This window comes from Ruditapes philippinarum, unplaced genomic scaffold (genome assembly GCF_026571515.1).
Source record: "Ruditapes philippinarum isolate M1 unplaced genomic scaffold, ASM2657151v2 ctg5698_1_1_1_1, whole genome shotgun sequence".
NCBI classification, from domain to species: Eukaryota; Metazoa; Mollusca; class Bivalvia; order Venerida; family Veneridae; genus Ruditapes; species Ruditapes philippinarum.
The window spans coordinates 29,094-52,149 of NW_026854547.1; the positions used below are offsets into that span (position 1 = coordinate 29,094).

At 32.4% G+C, this 23,056-nt stretch overlaps 2 protein-coding genes across 3 annotated transcripts; one reads left to right on the forward strand and one right to left on the reverse strand.

Annotated features, from left to right (window-relative positions):
• Positions 1-1,864: 1,864 nt before the first annotated feature.
• On the reverse strand, positions 1,865-12,743 carry LOC132740425 (uncharacterized). The gene is made up of 3 exons (XM_060728330.1): positions 12,576-12,743; positions 12,076-12,303; positions 1,865-2,345 (listed from the first exon to the last, which is right to left on the reverse strand). Exons 1-3 carry the CDS (start codon positions 12,697-12,699, stop codon positions 1,897-1,899), a joined length of 801 nt encoding a protein of 266 aa, XP_060584313.1. The 5' UTR covers positions 12,700-12,743; the 3' UTR covers positions 1,865-1,896.
• Positions 12,744-14,593: 1,850 nt separating this feature from the next.
• LOC132740430 (sorbitol dehydrogenase-like) lies at positions 14,594-21,036 on the forward strand. 2 transcript variants are annotated; one of them, XM_060728334.1, is made up of 9 exons: positions 14,594-14,731; positions 15,179-15,212; positions 15,854-16,021; positions 17,654-17,813; positions 18,145-18,263; positions 18,692-18,757; positions 19,090-19,265; positions 19,500-19,653; positions 19,852-21,036. In XM_060728334.1, exons 1-9 carry the CDS (start codon positions 14,678-14,680, stop codon positions 19,971-19,973), a joined length of 1,053 nt encoding a protein of 350 aa, XP_060584317.1. In that variant the 5' UTR covers positions 14,594-14,677; the 3' UTR covers positions 19,974-21,036. The 2 variants fall into 2 exon arrangements, with proteins under 2 accessions (XP_060584317.1, XP_060584318.1); XM_060728335.1 differs by lacking the exon at positions 15,854-16,021.
• Positions 21,037-23,056: the final 2,020 nt, after the last annotated feature.

The following is a 23,056-nucleotide window of genomic DNA, read 5'->3' on the forward strand; positions in this document are numbered from 1 at the left end:
GCACTCTTTAATAAGTCTATCAGGCTTTCTGATCTTGTTATGACACCTTCAAGGAAGTTTGGGTATATTGCTCTGTCGTTCGGTCGGTCCGTAGACTAAATGGTTTCCTGTCAATAACTAAAGAACGCTTAGGCCTAGGAACTTCAAGCTTAATATGAGGATTGTTCATGACCAGAAGATGACACCTGTTGATTTTAAGGTCAAGGGGTCAAAGGTCAAGGTCATCTTGACCTTGTACGTAAAACCGGTTTCCGATCAATAACTTGACAACCCATAAACTGTTTGCCTTCAAACTTTTGAAGATGCATTGGTCTTGGCAAGTAAATGACCTTTTTTGATTCTGGGTCACGGGGTCAAAGGTCAAGGTCATATTAATAGTATAGATTAAAAGGGTTTCCGATCAAAAAGTTGACAACCAATAGGCCCTTTGCCCTCAAACTAAATAGGTGCATTGGTATTGGCAAGTCGATGACCCCTATTTATTTTGGATCAATGTGTCAAAGATCAATGTCACATTGACCTTGTGGGTCAAAACGGTTTCCTATCAATAACTGGACAATACATGGACCCTTGACCTTGAAACTTCACAGACGTATTGCTTTTGGTCAGAAAATGACCTCAATGGATTTTTTGAGTCAAGTGAACAGAGGTCAAGATCACATTGACCTTACAGGTGAAAATCCTTTATAATCATTATCTCTTGGGCCTTTTACCTTCACACTTCACAGGTGCATTTGTCTTGGGAAGTATAAAACTGTTATTGATTTAAGGATCAAAGGTCAAAGTCACATTGACCTTGTATGTAAAGCCGGTTTCCGACCAATAACTCAAGAACTCAAGTTGCCTTGGTTGATATTTTTTATTAAACTAAAAATGCTTTTGGTATACACATTTCAAGGTCTAATGTAATATAACAAATTGGCTGTCATTAAGGAGGCCTACATGATTCATAAAATTTATGCATATATTATTTGGTAAGATTTGTGATAACTTTGTCATAAAATTGCTGCACACAACATTTACGGTCACAATTACCTAGTGACCAGTCATAATCAGTAAATAACCCCTTTTGATTTTGGTCACTAGGTAAAATATCAGTCACAATAACCTGACCACATGACTAATTGGCTACCGATAGGAGAGGCATGTTTTACAAACATATCTTGTTTGCTATCTTTAGATCTTGCAATTCATGAGTTTGACTATAATTGTAACTCAAAAATACGAAATGAAGAATATTAAAAAGAGGTATCTTGACATAGGAAAAACGTATACTTTTTTGTTTGTACATGTAGTATATATTTGGGCAAATGCAATACATTCTATTTTCCAAAAGAATCAACTACTGATTGACAGAACATTTTTCATTGTTGCAGTGAGTGTGTATTTACAAGAATTACGTCTTAAACTAAGTTCAGAAAACACCTAGTCAATCTCTGTGGCCATATGCCTTCGTCTATACATTGTATCTACAACCACACCCTGGTTGCCGGTCACCCTGATATTTCAGTAGGGTAGGATCCATATGCAACACAGTGATTCACTTTTCAGTTCTTACTTTATTTAAATTTATATGACAATCGTTCTAAAGAAAGAGGATGAAATGTGAAAAAACAATCAAAATGAAAATTTCGTATTTTTAACAATGAATTATTCCTTAAAATAAGATAATAAGTTGCGTAATTATTTTTAACTTGAATACAAAATAATACACCGCAGCATCACAGGCATATAGAGATTCACCTGTGTGTGTGTGTGTGTGTGTGTGTGTGTGTTGGTGTGTGTGTTGGTGTGTGTGCGCGTGTGTTGGTGTGTGTTCGTGTGCGTGTGTGTGTGCTTTATGATTTTATCACAACAATACATATTTTTTTTCAATTTTTATTAATAAAGATATTATTACATTGCAAGGAGCAAGTAACCAGAAAATGTTGAATATAATTCTCCACCAAGTGCAAGATCCGGGTTGTCAATTGTTCTCACCCATATTTGGTCGCCTTGGTTAACGTGTGTAAACACTGTTTGTGCACCCTGGTCACGATATGACCCCCCTTCAGCATGAGCGAATATTCGGCCAAGTACACGCTGGTTGTGTATAATTTCAGCATGCACCATAACACCTTGAGATGCATCGTGATCCATCAGGGAGCAACTGAACACGTAGATACCTGATACTGGAGCAACGAACATGCCTGACTGGTTGTTGTACCCTCCTCCTATATCCGTTATCACTGTTTCAAACTTGATTGTGTCCATATGTTTGAGATGATAAACTACCGTTGGTTTAATAGCTGCTGTGAATGCCACTGGTCCTTCGTTGTTCATAACAAAACGCTTAGATTTCTCTACTGAAATATATTGAGGATAATATATCTCAGTAGCAAAGTGATAATAGTGACGAGATTAGATACCATTCATAAACGAGAGCATTATAGGTCAACAATAAAAGTAAGCATAGTTCATTTACAAGAGAAAATAAGTTAAAATAAGATAGCAAGTACAATTCAGTAGTGATAGTCATTCCAGTGCAATAGCGACAGAAAGTACAGATCAATAACGATAGTCAGTACAGTTCAAGAGATAGTCAGTACAAATCAATAATGAGACAAATTATAGTTCAATAATGATTTTCGGTACAGTACCATAACGACAGTCAGTAGAGCTCAATAACGAAAGTCAGTACAGTTCAATAATGATAGTCATTACAGTTCAATAACTATAGTCATTACAGTTCAATAACGATAGTCAGTACAGTTCAATAACGATAGTCAGTACAGTTCAATAACGATAGTCAGTACAGTTCAATAATGATAGTCAGTACAGTTCATTAATGATAGTCAGTAAAGTTCAATAACGATAGTCAGTACAGTTCAATAATGATAGTCATTACAGTTCAATAACTATAGTCATTACAGTTCAATAACGATAGTCAGTACAGTTCAATAACGATAGTCAGTACAGTTCAATAATGATAGTCAGTACAGTTCAATAATGATAGTCAGTACAGTTCAATAATGATAGTCAGTACAGTTCAATAACGATAGTCAGTACAGTTCAATAATGATAGTCATTACAGTTCAATAACGATAGTCAGTACAGTTCAATAACGATAGTCAGTACACTTCAATAATGATAGTCAGTACAGTTCAATAACGATAGTCAGTACAGTTCAATAACGATAGTCAATACACTTCAAGTACGATAGACAATACACTTCAATAATGATAGTGTGTACACTTCAAAAACGATAGTCAATACACTTCAATAATGATAGTCAGTACACTTCAAAAACGATAGTTAGAACAGTTTAATAACGAAAGTCAGTATAGTTCGTTCAATAATGATAGTCAGAACAGTTCAATAACGATAATCAGTACACTTCAATAATGATAGTCAGTACACTTCAATAACGATAGTCAGTACACTTCAATAATGATGGACAGTACACTTCAATAATGATAGTCAGTACACTTCAAGTACGATTGACAGTACACTTCAATAATGATAGTCAGTACACTTCAATAACGATAGTCAGTACACTTCAATAATGATAGTCAGTACAGTTCAATAACGATAGTCAGTACAGTTCAATAATGATAGTCAATACACTTCAAGTACGATAGACAATACACTTCAATAATGATAGTGTGTACACTTCAAAAACGATAGTCAATACACTTCAATAATGATAGTCAGTACACTTCAAAAACGATAGTTAGAACAGTTTAATAACGAAAGTCAGTATAGTTCAATAATGATAGTCAGAACAGTTCAATAACGATAATCAGTACACTTCAATAATGATAGTCAGTACACTTCAATAACGATAGTCAGTACACTTCAATAATGATGGACAGTACACTTCAATAATGATAGTCAGTACACTTTAAGTACGATTGACAGTACACTTCAATAATGATAGTCAGTACACTTCAATAACGATAGTCAATACACTTCAATAATGATAGTCAGTACACTTTAATAACGATAGTCAGTACACTTAAATAATGATAGTCTGTGCAGTTCAATAATGATAGTCAGTACAGTTAAATAAAGATAGTCAGTACAGTTCAATAATGATTGTCAGTATAGTTCAATAACGATAGTCAAAACAGTTTAATAACGATAGTCAGTACACTTCAATAATGATAGTCAATGCAGTTCAATAATGATAGTCAGTACAGTTCAATAACGATAGTCAGTATAGTTAAATAGTGTTGTCAGTGCAGTTCAATAATGATAGTCAGTACAGTTCAATAACGATAGTCAGTATACTTCAATAATGATAGTCAATACAGTTCAATAACGAAAGTCAGTTCACTTCAATAACGATAGTTAGTACACTTCAATAACTATAGTCAGTACAGTTCAATAATGATAGTCAGTACACTTCAATAAAGATAGTCAGTACACTTCAATAATGATAGTCAGTACATTTAAATCACGTAAGTCAGTAGAGTTCAATTATGACAGTAAGTACAGTTCAATAATGATTGTCAGTGCACTTCAATAATGATAGTCAGTACAGTTCAATAACGATAGTCAGTACACTTCAAGTACGATTGACAGTACACTTCAATAATGATAGTCAGTACAGTTCAATAACGATAGTCAGTACAGTTCAATAACGATAGTCATTACAGTTCAATAACGAAAGTCAGTACAGTTCAATATTGATAGTCAGTACAGTTCAATAAAAACAGTCAGAACAGTTCAATAATGATAGTCAGTACAGTTCAATAACGATAGTCAGTACAGTTCAATAACGATAGTCAGTACAGTTCAATAACGAAAGTCAGTACAGTTCAATAACGAAAGTCAGTACACTTCAAGTACGATAGTCAGTACAGTTCAATAACGAAAGTCAGTACACTTCAAGTACGATAGTCAGTACAGTTCAATAACGAAAGTCAGTACAGTTCAATAATGAGAATCAGTACCGTTCAATAATGATAGTCAGTACATTTCAATAATGATAGTCAGTACACTTCAATAATGATAGTCAGTACATTTCAATAATGATAGTCAGTACACTTCAATAATGATAGTCAGTACACTTCAATAATGATAGTCAGTACATTTCAATAATGATAGTCAGTACACTTCAATAATGATAGTCAGTACACTTCAATAATGATAGTCAGTACATTTCAATAATGATAGTCAGTACACTTCAATAATGATAGTCAGTACATTTCAATAATGATAGTCAGTACATTTCAATAATGATAGACAGTACAGTTAACGATTGAAATTATAGTTCAATAATGATAGTCAGGGGTTAGTATCTCGAAGCTATCGTTAGCATAACGACTATCATATACCTCTCGTTAAGGTTTTCACCGCTATCTCAACGCTCTCGTAATTAACGAATAATCGTTAACATGCCCAATTATTAACGGATGCCTAGAGGGTGTCGTAAGGCTCTCGTTACTATCATTTTGACACAAAAGTAAGAAAGGTGCGATTTTAAAGTACATAAAAATGAGAATTATATCATTTTATTGATAAAAAATGATGAACCGACATAAATATAGTATTGTATTTCTTTTTCTCATGAATTTTCACAGGCCCTTAATATATTTTATTTAAATTCACTCAAAGAACTCTTTAATACAATTCCATAAAAAAATATCATTGATTAGTTGAAAGAGATAAACTTGTATTCTTGGATCTAATTGGCTCATTTTTATTGTCATTTAGTAACTTTTACATAACATTTTAAGCCTATTATAGCATTCGACACGATATGGCCAGTTATATGTTGACGAGCCGTAAAAATCCAAACAAACAAAATTTTTCTCACATATCAAACATATGTAAAGGTTCTTTACATTTTAATTTAAGACTTATATTTGAATGGCGGATGAAAAAAAAAACATATCATAACTTAAACAGCGAAAGGAATAATCTCCGTAATGTGTAATTTTGCACAAGAAAAACATAAATAAATATATGCATACATCATGCTGAAAATTCAACAAAATTCAAACTACATAGTTACAAAAATTATATTTCGAAAAGTAAACTGTGACGTATTAACTACCAATGGTAGGGATACTACGTCATCGCGCACCTGCTGAATGCTCCCACTTGGACCATTTTTCGTCGACTCGAAGGTATAATACAATTTTATTATAAGAAAACGTAAGAGTATCAAAAAATCATGTAGCGCACCAAAGAATGGCTATAGTACTTGAGATGATTGTAAATAAAGTTTATAGATTTATTGCCTGGTTTAGGCCTGAAAACGGGATAAGTGTTTTTCTCTGAATGCTCCCACTCGGACTTTTCCCGAAACATATAAGAAATAAGGTTGAAAACCTTCTTGAAAATTATATTTTTAACGTACCGGAAACATAAACCGAGTCATGTTTACACTTTTCCTAGATTTTTAATTTCAATATTTCTATTTCAAAGTTAGTTTTTTTTTTTTTAAAGTTTATTTTATAAAAATGGAAAATGCTCCACTCGGGACTCGATTTCAGAGATGCTCCCACTCGGACCAAATATATATACATTCTGAAAGCACATATTGACTGTGTTTAAGCTTTTTGTGGTTATTCACACAATTTTTACACATATATACCACCATTTTTGTCAATAACTACTGTGTTTTGGCAACATTAACTTTTTCCTTCTTTTTACAGAGATCACTTTTTTATTCTGAAGAATGGCGTCGTTGGGCAAACAAGGTGGGCCTGTGAAATTTCAACTGACAGGAAAATCAACTATACAGGAAAGGTGCCTTGCTTTTGGGTTGGAATCCGAAGGGATGATTCAAAATGATTGCCAACAACGAATAGGATATAAGACTTTAGATGGAGTTTGGATCTAAATTTAAAAGCTTTGTTTGTGATGAAAAAATGTGGTGTTTTAAAAAAAAAAGATTAACATGTTTATTTCATACGGGTTTTAAGTTCTTTTGGAAACTGAAACACAATAAAAGTCGCATTAATTCAATAATTGTGATTTAATATTTTGTTAAAATTTTTTAAAAAATTTTTTGGGTTTTTTTAAACTTGTGATTTAGATTTTAAAACAAATAATGGTACGTTTATGAAAATAAAGATTTCAAAAATTTATCGGTTGATTTGAGTAAGTTTTATTAAAAGAAAACAGTAAATATTTTTATCTAGCTGGTTAAAAAGTTGGGAAATCCCATACCAACAACAAAAAGCAGTCAACAAATTTGACAATTTGACAATTTTATGAAATTTTGATATTGAAAACGTATTTTTCCCTAAATAAAAAAAAAAATATAAAAAACAAAATCAAGTTTTTTCTTTATCAAAGTCTTTTTCCCCTAATTTGGTATTTAAAGCCCTTGTAGTTAAAATTTTCGGGTTTTCCCCAAATTTTAAAATTTTTTAATAAAGTATTTTAATTAACTTAAAAAATTTTAAAAATTTTTGGAAAATTGAAAAATAACTCTCAAAAGTTGTCCAATTAAAATTTTATTAAAAAAATACTTTATCATCATTTTTTAAAGAATAAAACTTAACACTTAAAAAGTAATATTTTCTTTTTCCTCCTTAATAAAAGTAAAGTCTATTATCTTTAAAAAAAATGCCTTTTAACAAACAATGGATAATTCTTCTTTGAGATTTTTTAAAGAAATAAAAAACAAAAAAAGTTTTTTCAGGATTTTTTAAAATAACGTTAAAAATAAAAAACAATATACAAGAATACACAAACAAAAAACCCCCCGTAAAAAGAGGAGAAACATTTCAAGGGGAATAAACCCTTACAAAAAGTAAAAATTTCCAAGTAATGCTTTCGTGAAAATTTTATGACATAAAAAATGAAAAAAATAAACCCAGAAAAAAGAAACAAAAAAAAAAACAAAAAACCCATTCTGAACATTTTGGTCTGTGCTCTGCTTTTTCCTTTCATTAAACTTTTTTTAAATTTTAAATTTTCAATTTATATCTCAAAAATTTAAGGGGAATGGTTTGCAAACAAAACTTTGGAATAGAAAGGAAAAAACTCCAAAACGGGGAAGTTGCATTCTTTTTTGCGGATTTTATTTTATTGAAACTATCCTCCATGAATTTTTATATAAATTTGACCCTTTATGCCCTTTTCCCAAAAAATTTAAACGCAAAAACTGAAAAAAGAGGTTTTTTTAAAGAACAAAAATTCTTGTTTTTTCTAGAGTATTCCCCCTCATGGAACATCCACAGTTGGTATCTAAAATATTTGCTCCAGCTATGCCGTGCCAAGATGTCCTGCCATGTGCTTTCTTACGTCGCAATGTGGTTTATACCTTTTCCCATGCTGGTCACAAACACAAATACTTTCTGCAAAACAGAACGTTATTATATTTTAAAAATGTATAATCCATTTCTTTCTGATTTCAGCGACTCTATTTTACGAGGAATTGTTTCAAACACAACCTTTTTTTCTTATTCTTAGGCCGATAAACTGATCCTCTAAGAAGACATATTTACGAGACTGTTATGATAAAATATGTCACAATTTTAGTGATCTAAATTTTAGTATCGTATTTTAAAAATGCTGTTTCATAGAATTCTAACTGATTATATGAATATATAAACGTGAATTATATAAAGATATTTATGCTTTCAAAAATGTATATATTTAGGTCCGAGTGGGAGCATCTCTTAAGTTGAGTCCGCGTGGGAGCATTTTCCATTTTCATAAAAAGAATTAACAAAAACTGATTTCTGAATAGAAATATTTGGAACTAATATAGAATAAGGGGGTAAACATGACTCGGTTTATGTTCCGGTACGTTAAAAAACAATTTTCAAGAAGGTTTTCAACCTTATTTCATATATGTTTCGGGAAAAGTCCGAGTGGGAGCATTCAGAGAAAAAACACTTATCCCGTTTTCAGGCGTAAACCAGGCAATGAATCTATAAACTTTTTTTACAATTATCTCAAGTACTGTAGCCATTCTTTGGTGCGCTACATGATTTTTTGATACTCTTACGTTTTCTTATAATAAAATTGTATTTTACCTTCGAGTCGACGAAAAAATGGTCCAAGTGGGAGCATTCAGCAGGTGCGCGATGACGTAGTATCCTACCATTGACTACATCATGAAGAAAAGTGCATTACGTCAGCTGCAAAAATCGGTACCACAAAAATGGATGTAATATATAGAAATGTTGTTTGTTTATCATTTCATAGTAACAAATATTTCACTTGCGAACACCAGTTGTTATAATTTAACTAGTTATATTTTAATTTATAATACAGCAAACATCCTTTGTTTAAAACAAAATGAAATTTATCCATATTAATTAACAGCAGCCATGTATATATTTAGTAATACAGATTTTTGACAGGTTATATGGCCGTATATAAACGATAACCCGAGCCGCCAAGTGAGAGTTATATTGCAAACATAATTATATCGGCCATATATCCTGTTAAAAATCTTTATAACGAATTTACAATACTGCAGAAAAAAAGAGAGATTTCTTGATAAATTGACAGCAGCTATGTATATAAACTATATAAACGCCAATCAAAATTGACGTACCAAACTTGCAGTTGCAGTAACAAACGTGTAGTATTATAAAAGACTTTTCATTGGAGAATCGTGACATTTTTATAGTTTTATATACACTGTTTCTGGCAATTTTCTAAGAAATCTCACCTTTTTTCTCAAAAAAAGGGAAGTTCGCGGTTTTATAAATTCGTTATAAACATTCCTGACATGTTAAATGGACCTTGTAGGCAATATAACCATCGCCTAGCGGCTCGGGTTATATTTCCAAACAGTCGTTTATATTACCAATATTACCTGTCAAAAATCTTTATAACTAATAATATAAATGTCATGATTATCCAATGAAAATCGACTTTACATATTTAATATATATTTATGCTTATGAAGTAATTGTTTTGCTCATGGCGTCATTGTTAGGCGCATGACGTCTTTGCAGCTTTGTAGCAAGTGGGATTTTAGAAAGAGTTGCTGTACATATGTTTGTCTAAAGCCTAAAGGGTAAAATTTCATTATGTTTCGTGAAAATATAGTCCATATTTCACTCAAACGGAAAGCAACAATGAAAGCAACATTTTCAAATTTGAATATTGACAGTATACTTACACCCTGTTCCCAGATTTTTTGACTGGTATTGAGAAGAAGCTCCGCCAGAATATTGGCTTTAACTATGTAAAGTGTTTAAAATATGTGACTACACTGGCAGCCTCTGCTGCTAAATCTTCAGTCTCTGCGGTTCTATATACAGTCGTTTTTTTTCCAGTTTCTATGTTAAGTTCCCGCCCCGCCCCTCAATTAGAAATCACGCCTGTTTCATTGGAACTTTCAACAGGGGCAGTTCCAATGACTGTTCTCTTTTTTTTAAGGAACCGTTTTCGTAGGTTTACCACTATCACAATTGATATTATCAAGGCAATCGGGATTTTCATCGCAAAACAAGTCTATATTACTAGACGACAGACCGGCGGATCCTGCACGTGTCGTGTGATTGTGTTCCGGTTTAGCATGATCGTAACCTTATATTTACCTTCGTCTACGCAAAATAATGATTCGGTGAATATAAACACCGGGTGCATGTATTCAAATGATAACACAACGCAATCGTTAATAACTAACGAGTAAGCAACGAACGATTGCTTAACTACTGCTTTCGAAATACCCGCACTAGTCTCTCGTTAACCAACCCTCCGTCTATTGTTAGCACGTTCGTAAACGCAAATATAACGATAGCTTCGAGATACTAACCCCAGAATAGTTCAATAAATTAACGATAGTCAGAACAGTTCAATAACGAGATTAAAGACTGGTCAGGAAACGATAGTAAAGACTGGTCAGGAAATGAGTGTTATTACACGACATCACACTGGCCATTGCTTTCGCAGAGCGATTGGTCCACCGCAGCGGCGGTGGAGTATTTGTCGTAGAAGCGGTGAAAAATGGCTGTTTGTTGCTGTCGGTTAGTTCATGGCTGAATTTTACTTTATGTTTAAATGTTTTACTGGAAACGCCCAGTGAGACAGAAGCCTATATATGTACTCTTCCAACTTATCACACGCATTTTCAATTGTAGGATATTGGAAGCGGAACTCGGACATCTATTTGTATATACAACTTTATTGTATTAAACACCAAATGTACACGTTTTGCTGGTGTCAAAGCAATTTACGATTGTACTCAATTGAAAAAGTGCCCCAAAACAGTTTTATTGGTATCAGGTCCACTGCATTGCGTTCCAATCGAATCCACTGTCGTCTGCGTTGTACGTTATCATTTTCTTTTATAAACAGCAATAACAATTTCTTAAATTTTTAAAAATGGTTGATTGTGAATGTATCATACATACGATGCGATGCCAGTGTATTAAGGAGTCGCTTTGTTCACATTTGCAAAATTAGGCAAAAGTGGCGTCCCCTCGTCAAACTGTACATAAGTGCCAGTATAAAAGGCAGTGTGCATGATATAAGTTGGAAAAGTACACACGTTGGCTTCTTTCGCAATTAGCGTTTCCAATAAAACGTTTATCGTAAATTTCAGTCATAAACTTACCAACAACAGCAAACGGCCATTTTTTCCACCGCGTCTGCGACAAATACTCCACCGCGAAAGATATGGCCAGTGTGGTCATGTAACGAGCGAAATAACTGGTAAGGTAAGAAAGTAGTAAAGGCCAAATGACAAAAATAACAAGTGTTAATAAATAATATGCACGTGTTCTTACCATAACATCTAACTACAATATTTCTTAAACAATTGATTAACTTCCTGAGGTAACTCGTTGTAACAAAGTCATACGATAAACAGTACATGTTTCTCTGATAGGCTAGAGTAATAGTTTATTTTTTACCTTGGAACAAGTTCGTTTGTGTTTTGCATGTCGATTAATACAGGTCTAACTGATCCCTGCGTAATCAAATGAAATATATTACATTGTTGTACAAAAATTGACAAGCAATAAGTTACTGGATCTATTGTTCTCCTTAACTTATGCTATGTTATTCTCAACTTAAAGATATTGTTTCAATAGCTAACTCATAGTTATTTTTATGATGTTATGCTATGTTATAATTACAATGATACAAAAGTAATAGAATATTTACCCTTTTCAAAGAAAGCTCTCCTTTGATTATTCTCAAGACGGAATTGACGCTGTACTGAGTTTGATCCAAATAACAGAGCATGACAGTCATGGTTCTCTTTACTTGTTTCTTGTAATTCTGCTATTGACTTACGCAGGTCTTGATTTGACCTCTTTAACTCTGTATTGGTTTTACGTAGGTCTTCGATTTCAGTACCTTGAGCAGCGATTTCAGTACCTTGAGCAGCAACTGAAAATAAATATTTGTCGCAAATACTAAAATTATGATGCAATGTGCTGGTATATACAAAAAACATATATGTATCATCTGCTCTAGCAGTGAGTAAAAAAGATCTATGCTGGTATTGATAGCTTACAGGAAATTAGTCACAATCAAATGATATTTTACCGTTCAAACGCTTAAAACCATTGCCTCCTCCTTTGTACATACCACTGATTCTTTTCCTTGAGATAAAAACAAAGAATAATATACTTCATAAACGTGATAAATATCTTTATTACCTTTATCTTCCATGTGTTGCAATCTCTTTAAAACGTTTTCTATGTCATGTGGAATCTCAGAACATAAAGCATTTTGAATGACAAGCAAACTTGCAAAGAGCGGTAAAGTTATATTCCACTTCATTGGCAATTTCTGTTTTTCTTCCGATCTACTAATTACAAAGAACGATTTAAGTTTTACTCGCGTGTCGTTTAAGTTTATTTATGTAGCACTAAAGATATGTAAAAGTTAGGCCGTGTCTACACCTATTCAAGTTTCTTACATGTCACATTTAGATAAGCTAAATATATGGCCCTTTCAACATTTTTTTCAGGCACAATTTTTACTAAAATGTCTCATTAAGTTTGCCCAGGATTTATATCTTTGTCTTTGCAATACTATCATGTTTCTGTAAAATATGTGAAAAAAGCGGGAAAATGATGCAATTAGCTAAAACAGAATGGAGTAAATGAAATGCGTTCATTCTTTTTTAAAATTGAAAAATGTGACAAAAATCTATTTTGATGAAAATTCTTTATTTGATGAAAGTTATTCACTAAATGAACAAGATCATTTTAAATCCATTTTGACTCTACTTGAAAAAGAGCTCTTTTTTATTTTTTTACAATGTATTTATTTATTTTTATTTATTTTTTGCTCTTCTGTGTATCAGCGTATTGATTTGTTCCTTTGACCAAGACATTGTAATCATTTACTGAAATTCAAAGGGCAAGTACACTGAATCAACAATAAAAAGTCAGAAAATAATAAAATTAACAGCACTATCAAACCTTCGGACACATGTTTTGTGTCAAATTGGTGTTATCAGTGTCTTGACAGCCAAAAATTTGTAGAAAAATAGAACGTGTTCTAACTTTCTTGCAAGGAATTTTCTTCTTGGATGTCACATAATTTCTCTTTAAAACTCATTCAAGTAGGGTGTCTACACTATCCAATACAAGAGACTATGATACTTGCATTCAAAACTTGGATAGGTGTAGACGGGCCCTTAGATAACAGCATTAAATTGAGGCAATGCTGTTGACAGATTTATAGATAAATTTTGGGAGATTTTCTTGTGCCAGTCAGATGGTAAACATTGACATTTTCATAGAGCATCTGGTCGTGCATATAGTAACTGATCAACTGTGAGCTCTGATGAACAGAACATTAAAATTCTGCAATTTTACTTTTTCGCGCATTTTTTTAATAAAAACTGAAATACATCTTTTTTAAAAATGCTGGTAAAACAAAGGAGGATTGCAGTAAATATTTAAAATTATTTTGAGTAATAAAGGCACTTTTGAGTTCATTGAAATTTTGCTGTTTTTTCATGTTTGGAACCTAATATATCTTATATTCTATAGTTTTTTGTCATCATCTTTTTATAAAAATGGAAAAATTTTCCTACAACCTAATAGTATAACAATAAATTGGTCTAAAATGATAACCTAAATAAAATGTCCTATCTTCAGTCGTTGAATTTTGAAATATGTTTCATATGTTTCTTACTTGTTTGTTTATTTGTATCTCTTCAAACAATTGTCTATTGGTACATGATGGTGTATTTTTCTGCACTTGTACAGAAGTTGTCAACACCAGATGAAAAAAGTTAATGTATTTGAAGAAGTAATAAGTTATCTATGCAAGCCGTTTAATATTGCCGTTTATTTATTTAATCATGTAGAGATAAGAAAAAGTAAATAATGAACAGTAAGAGATCGTCAGATATTTGACAAATCAAAATGAAAAGTTGCTAAAACGCTGAATGATCAAGAATAATTATTAAAACTGTTGGACAAGGAAACCACGATAAGTACACATATACAGAATCTCCGCTGTATTATTGTTAGTGGACAACTACAAAGTTTTCTCAAATTACAGCCTTTGGGTCAAATGTTGCCCGCGGGGTGTGGGGCCTATCAAGGATTTTCGTTTTATATTAAGTTGTTTGGGGTTCAAGATATTTTGTTATATTACTAAACATGTAGAGATGTCTCCATTTTCAAACTGCTGTAATGATAAACAAGATATCAGATGTATGGCATGCACTTATCATTGATGCATGGGATAGACATAACTGTGCATGAACATAAACTTTTTATTATAATACCATATTAATATGTCTGGAGGAAATTTAAGAGCCGTATTTTATGGTATACAAGATATTCGTTTGGTAAGTTGTAATTTCCATATCTTTCATATTTTGATAGTAAATGTATTTCTTTTTCTTAACATATATATAGTATCCTTCTTTTTAACACAAAGATAACACACATATATGTACGTTTAACTTGCAGGTCGTCACTAATATAAGTCAACAAGGACAAACTTTGTCGAACTAACTTAAACATAAACATAGTTTGCATAATATTGTCTAATATTCACTTCAAACAATTTTACATGTAAATACAATATAATCGGGCACATGTGGTCTTCCTCCTCCGGGGATAGTTGTAAACTCGCCACATGCAATCACCTCAACAGTGTCTTTGCATTTAAAACCCAACCAAATTAATCTAGATCCGACTAATTTACTATTAGTATTTGCGTAACAATGTACGTATATATGCTTTCATATTGTTTTAACATGTCACTATTTATTTTTTAACATTTTTACCAGAGAGATGAACAGATACCAGAGCCAGGCCCAGGACGTTTGTATTTCTTCTTACTTTTTATAAATTATTCAATTATTGAATGTATGTAGCAACATCATATGTCCACAAAAAATCTCAAACTGTGTATGAATTTCAATAATATTATATTTCTATGCAAATATGACAAAAACTTTGTATGCAAATATGACAATAACTTATATGCAAATATGATAAAAAAAAACGCTTGTATTAAAATGATAAATTAAATATACAATTTATGATATCTAATGACAAAAAAGTGAAGTATCTGCTGAGCAACACCTTTTAAAAGAACAAGACTTGCTGAGGGGTGTTGCTTTAGAGAGGTTTAATTAATTTTGAAATCTGATTTTGGACGAATTGATACGGTCTGTTGTAAAGAGGTTATTTCTTTACAGATGACCACTCAGCAGAGGTTACATAGCATGACGATGATTAAAAATAGAATGATTAGCTCATGGACCTAAAAAAACAACATTTTACAGCATCGCCATTTCTTGAAAATTGCGAACGTTTATTTGTTAATCAAAACCGTACTATGGAGGGTTTTTGTCACTGTTTTATTTCTTAAAAACGCTACAATAAAAAATATAACTATATAATATAAATATGCCAGAGGTAATGGCAAGAAGCGTTATCATTTTAAAAAAATATTGCAGAAATACAAATCCGTGTAGAAAATGTTGGAATATGTGGTTCGGATTTAACTTTCTGGAACCACAACAGAATTCCGGACTGTGTGGAAGGTAAAGATCCCTTTGGTATAGGACATGAGGGTGCAGGCGTTGTGTCGAAGCTAGGGGAAGGAGTCACTTCCCTAAAGATTGGTAATTTACATGTGCATTATTTTTACATGCATTACCTTCATAATTGCACGTAATGATTGTTATATGAAAGTGACATTATGTTCTTTTTTCATTTTCAAGTTCAACTGCATTGGCTATATACATGTACATGTACTGTTAAAATGGTGACTGGTTAACCGTTGATATCAGAAAATGTTTAGGATAAAATATAAATCTACCTAAGTATATAAGAAAGACTGCCCACTCTTTATAAATTGAATGTTACAGGTAAATTTCAATGGATTTCTACAGAAACTTCTGGAACAAGTGATTTATGTATCGTTCAGCAGTAAATCACTACAGACTTTATGGCCAAATGCAAACTTTCTTTTTAGCTCGACTATACGAAATATATGGAGAGCTGTCCTGCTCGCCCCGGTCCAGATTTCAGATTTAAGTTTTGGTGCAGTAAAATATTTTCACTATAACATTTTCATTTCTTAAGGTACCAATATTTATAGATTTATCTGCCCTTGAACTTTAAGAATTTTCTTAAAAAAATTAGTTTTTACTATAACTTTTTCATTTCTTAAGGTATCAACTTCAAACTTCAAATATATGTTCCTTATCATCAACCACATCTTATGTGACAAGGTTCATAACTCTCTTGCATCAATATTTTCAGATTTGTCTACCCTTGAACTTAGAATTTTCCTTAACAAATATGATCTTTTACTGTTACTTCTTTATTTCTTAAGGGATCAACTTAAAACTTGAAATATAATTATGTTCCTTATCATTAACCACATCTTATATGACAAGGTTCATAACTCTAGCACCAATATTGCAAGAATTATCTCCCCATTTACTTAGATTTTTTTTTCTTTAAAAATGTTATTTTTTTTCTATAACTTCTTTAGTTTTAAAGGTATCTACCTCAAACTTCAAATACCAGATCTTATGTGACAAGGTTCATAACTCTTGAAGCAATATTTTCAGATTTATCTCTCTTTCAGCTTAGAATTTTCTTTAAGAAAATATTATAAATTCTTTACTTTTAAAGGTATCTTCTTCAAGCTTCAAATATATATTTCTTATCATTACACACATGTTGTGTGACAAGGTCCATAACTCTATTTTGACTATTTCCAGAATTATTCCCCCTTGAACTTGGAATTTATGGTAACAACCTTAACTTTTGTCATAAGAAGAAATATATTTATATCATAATTGATTTTTCTTTCATAGTTTTGTCTTCTTCCTTACTGCGTGCAGTATTTAATTAGTCGAGCTTTGCTGTCTCCTGTGACAGCTATTGTTCCCCTTGGATGGCATAATGTCACTTTAAGTTTATTTATACTCGCCACCGGTTGCACATAAGGGCGAGTCCTCCAGAAGAGAATTAGTCATTTCAAATTTTGTAGGATAGTGCAAGACACAGATTCAGAAAGATAACCAAATGCCAGAAGCTTCTACTGGTTCTTTTTATTGTGCCAAGTGTTTAAGCACTCATAAACGGAACCACGATTTAAAGTCTCATCCGAAAGACTGATTAGTTGGCCAGCCCGGGAATCGAACCCACAATGTCGAGTTTACAAGTCTCGCGCTCTAACCTATTCAGCTAAGTGGGCTGGTTATTCGAAGATGTATAATAACATCACAATATATATTAAGGTGACAAGGTTGCAATGGATCCATTGTCAAGCTGTGAAAGGTGCTACGATTGTAAAACAGGACGGTACAATTTATGTGAGAAACTATCCATATGCGGTTCCCCAGCAAAATGGGGCTACATGACAAGATATTTCGTCGAAGAAGCTAAATGTTGTTTTAGGTAAGGCGTATAAAAATCTGTAAAAGGAAAATAGAAAAAAACACATTATATATCTGTTGTTCCATTAAAAAGATTGTACATGTATATTGTAATTTTATATTTAGATAATACATATTTTGTAAATTTCATGTTCGATAAATGTGTCAAATCGAAACATTTTAATAGCATTTGAATTGACTTTACAAACTTATCATTTGTTCATTAAAATGTCTTTGATTACTGTTCCAATAATAATTATGTTGTATTTTCTATCTTTGACGTTAAGTGTGTGTCGAATTTAAGACCGTTTAAACAAATTAATTCCAGTTTATGCAATAGAGATAATTTTTAGGTTACCAGACCACATAAGTACAGAGGAAGGTGCTATGATCGAGCCTCTTGCTGTCGCCCTACATGGATGTCGCCGTGCTGGAGTGTCTGCTGGAAGTAACGTCCTCATAACTGGAGCAGGTACAGCATTGTGTCACATAAAAACTTATAACAATAGATCTAATTGTTTGCGTTCTTAGTGAGATTGACTTACCCTATTTTGAATTTAGAACATTCCGTCATCAATATGAAGCATAGTACAAGTAAAACTCAAGTTGTTTATCAGAGGTAGATATAAAGACTGCACAGACTGTCTAGAAGGGCAGACTAGCTTAACTTTAGGGAAACTGTTTTGCAGTTTCAGATCAAGCAAAGTCATGTAATAGGCCCAGCACATTGACAAAGTTTTGATGTAAAAACTGAACGAGCATTGAACAGTTTTATGATATGACAAACATTGATATATTGCAAAGTTACGTTTAGTCACATGATATTTGTTGTAACATAGTGAGCGAGCGAGTGAGTGAGTGAGTGAGGCTACAAATAATTTAATGTCATTTCATTTTCAGGTCCTATAGGACTACTGTCAATGAAGGGCGCCAGGGCGCTTGGTGCCTCAAACATTTGTGTAACAGGTTTGTATTTGTCTTCTCACATGTTTACTTTCTATGAATAGAAACGAATATCAAGAGCAATATATAATAAACTATAAGGATATTGTCTAAGGCGTCTTACAAACTTATATAGACAGTCAGTTAATTCAGATTTCCTTGTGAAAAAAGATTAAAAAGATTTATGTTTTGTAATGTTCGTGCTACTTGACCAATATATCTATATATCCGCCTGTAAATAGTTGAAATGTTAAAGTTCTTTATTCATTAAAACGATTCTGATACTTTAGCTATATCTGGTTTGGTTATCTTTGTATATAATTTCGTGTACGACTTCATCACTTTAATTATTGCAGATGTTAATGAAACTCGTGTAAAACTGGCAAAGCAGTTAGGAGCTGATTATGCTCTAGACGTGACATCAAAAGGAGCATTGGAAATTGAAAAAATGGTAGAGGAGTGTTTTGGAGAGAAGCCTCACATGACAATAGAGTGCAGTGGAGCACCGACTGCCATTCAAGCAGCCATAAGGGTAAATAATTTAATGTGAATTAGGTTCTGTCTAATGTGTGTCTTGTGTCACTCTTCAAACTCGTAACTGATTGTTTAATATGAAATGTCACGCAACGAAGTTATTTATATGACTGAAAATGACCTAAAAACAACTTATAAGTTAGAGATTTCGATATATATTGCAAATTAAATATAGAAAAGGTTAATGTGATATGTATAACATCTGTGATTTAGGTTTTCTGTTTTCTTCAAGTCTACAAGAAATGGTGGCCGTGTTTCGCAGATCGCACTAGGGGAAGGAAATGTCACAATACCGATGATTAACGCCTCCTTTAGGGAGGTCGATATCTTAGGGATTAGGTCAAACCTGTATTGTACCCCATTGGCACTGGACCTTGTTGCTTCCGGTAAATACCCTTTACTTGTAATTTTTGTAAGTGTATATTCATTCGTTCAAAATATAGATTAGTTTATATTCAAGCTCTGACAATTTCTTATAATGTTCCTGTATATTCACTTAACCAATGTCGCACACGTCCTTTTGGTGAAACGTTTTGTATTAAAGTAGCCTGGCATATATTTATTAATTGTGATTATATTTTCAGGTCAGATAGACGTTAAACCTCTTGTTACACATAGATTTGATTTGGAAGATGTCGCAGAAGCTTTTAAAAAGGCAAACACACGTGATTGTGGGAAGGTCATGGTCAGATGTAACATGGACTAATCATATTCTTGAAACCTCCGACTGTAATAACAAATTAAACAAAACTAGCATTAACATTTCATCCAGATCATCTGTTCAAATGTGAACGAATTTAGTGTTTATAACAAAATATATCTTATTGAACTGAGTTTCAAAAATAGAATATTTTGATTTTTGACCAAAGTATTATTTTGTTTGCTCATCTGAGCACAAAGAACTATTAATAAAAGCTTTTAAGGCAGATGGATGTCGGTGGCGGTGTTTGTCAACAAGTCTCTTAAACCATAGGACCAAATTTGTTTGAACTTGTCAGGGAGATTCGTTCACAGAGATTCGTTCTCTAAGATTTTCGGAGAAAAACATTCAGCTATTGCTAGTCATGTGGTCCAGAAACTTTAACAAAAATAAGTCAAAAAAATTTATGAATTGTCTTAAAACATGAACACCACATGACAAGGCCTTCAAGAAGACCATACAGAACTTGACCTTCACTTCAAGGTCAAATGTTTGATTTTTTTGCCATAATTGACAATAACTTTGTAATTGATCAATAGATTGTCTTTTACATGGACACAACAATCCTTTGTTTGGGCATGACCTACAAACATATTAAATTGATTTGACCTTCACTCATCAATGACCTTGACGGTCAAATTATTGAATTAAGCTCAGATTGTACTTTGTTTTCTATTTACATACTTGGTTTATAGAACCCTTAAGACAAAACCCAGATAATCAGTCATTCAAATACGATCTTGGCCTTATCTGACCTTGACTATCAATGTCAAATTATTCAAATTTGCTAAAATTTTCAAAACTTTATGTAATCAATATTTGGACAAAAAAAAACCCGGCAAAACCAACATGCTGAATTATTCTTTTTAATTTACTTTGCCCGTCAAGGTCATATTTTTAAAACTTGCTTAGTCATAACTTTTTGTTTTTTCTGTACAGATTTGATTTATACTTGGACAAAAGAACAAATGTGACAAAACCAACATGTTGAATTATTCACTTATGACCTTTTCATTTTTAAATGAACTTGATGAACATGTAGTCAAATTATAAAATTAAGCAAAAACTGCCATAACTTTTTTATTGATGGATACAATTTATATTGAAACAAATGAAATATTATGAAAGAATTGACAATTTGAAACAAAACAAGAACTGTCGGAGGACAATAACGCTTGACTATTCGAAAAGTTGTCACAAGGGTGTTTCATTGAGAATAATAATGCTTACCTATATGAATACATAAAATTGTCCGAAAAGGTACAAAGGCTTGCTATTACGATGTTTTATCAAGTTAATCTCTGCTTTATTATTATTGCATAAAATTGTGCCAAAAAAGGCACAAACACTTCAGTAGTTATGGAGATATCAGCTTACAATCAAAAACTTTACCTAGAATTTCTAAGTCGAAAAAGGGGCATCATTATGGAAAGAAACAAACCAGAGTTATGGGACTTGTGCCAATCATGTAAGATAATCACAGAGAACAAATGTGTGAACTTTCAATCGATTCCCTTCAGTAGTTATGGAGATACCAGCTTACATGCAAAGAATTTTTAAGTCGAAAAAGGGGCATAATTATGCAAAAAAGAAAATTAGAGTTATGGGACCTGTGCCAATTATCTCAGATAATCACAGAGAACAAGTGTGTGAAGTTTTAATCCATTCCCTTCAGTAGATTATTCTGCGAATAGTCGAGCTAAAAATGACCATGACCTAAAATAACATGGACTGTTTAGGTCATTCATGTCTTCCATAAATGGCAAAATTGTTAGGCCATGGCTTTCCAAATGTTGCAGACATATTTTTTTGTAGGGTTCTAACCAGTAGGGGACTTTGTATTGCTTGCAATAATTTGACAATTGCTTAATATAATATTTACCTTTATATTAACATACCTTGTGCAAAAATTTCCCTTTAAGTGAAAGCAAATGAAACGAAACATGTTTGTATATTATATTTGTTTAATTATTAACAAAATACACAGTACATGAATTTATCAAATATACAAACAAATATGCATTTTTATTATAATTATATAGAATATACAAGTACATATATACATGTATATGTTCATTATGGCCTTTTAACATTTTCATATATCATAGTACATATCATTGCAAGATCACCTGGTGTAACAATATTTAAAATTTATCGGTTACCTTTTGCAAGTTGTGAAATAAAAGGAAACAACATAATGGTTATGCTTCATAGAAATCAAACAACATCTAATGATACATCCCTATCTTCCCTCACACACTATACAATGAGGTCTACAAAATGCTGAACCTTTTCCCAATGCTTTCAGTATAACACTATTAAATTATACTCTGAATAAAAGAAAACAACATCAAAGCACAAAGCAGCTGGTTACCTTACATGAAGTTTACATACACTTTATATGAAGTTTATACATGTGTAACAAAGGCTGGTCACATTTCAGGTTTTATTCAAAATGTTATTTAACAAAACAACAAATAGTATCAATTCAGAAATATTTACAACAACTGGTCAAAGTTAAAGCTAAACTTATGGAGCCAAAACCTGATAGTATTGAGACATTGGTAAAAATCATGAGCCAAAGCAACTTATCACCAACAAGCAAAAGCTAATCATTCTCACAGAGTTGTATTTGATCGATTCACAAGATAATTACTGCCATAGAATGAATATTTACATAAGCACATTTTAATAAAGAGGGAGATTTGTCCTCCTAGATAGTCATGCTGAATCATTTCATCAATATGCACGAGTCAGAATAATCTAAGAATAAGGGTTTTACCCAGAGCACAAGTGGTGAAGTTATTGTTGAATTCTTGAAAAACAGGAGGAAACTAGAAATGTGTGTGAAAGACACAGACACTCCCGCTATATATGTTAGGACATCAAATAATATGAATAAAGATGTTACAACAGGACAGATACTAAATACTTTTTCTAACTACAAAATACCTTGATGTGTGACACTATCTCATCATGCTCAACATTTGTGCCAAGTTAATTTAACCTTTTATCTCATATATACATGAAACAACGCACTTTCGACCCGCCCCCCCCCCCCCCCCCCCCCCCCCCCCCCTCTCCCTCTT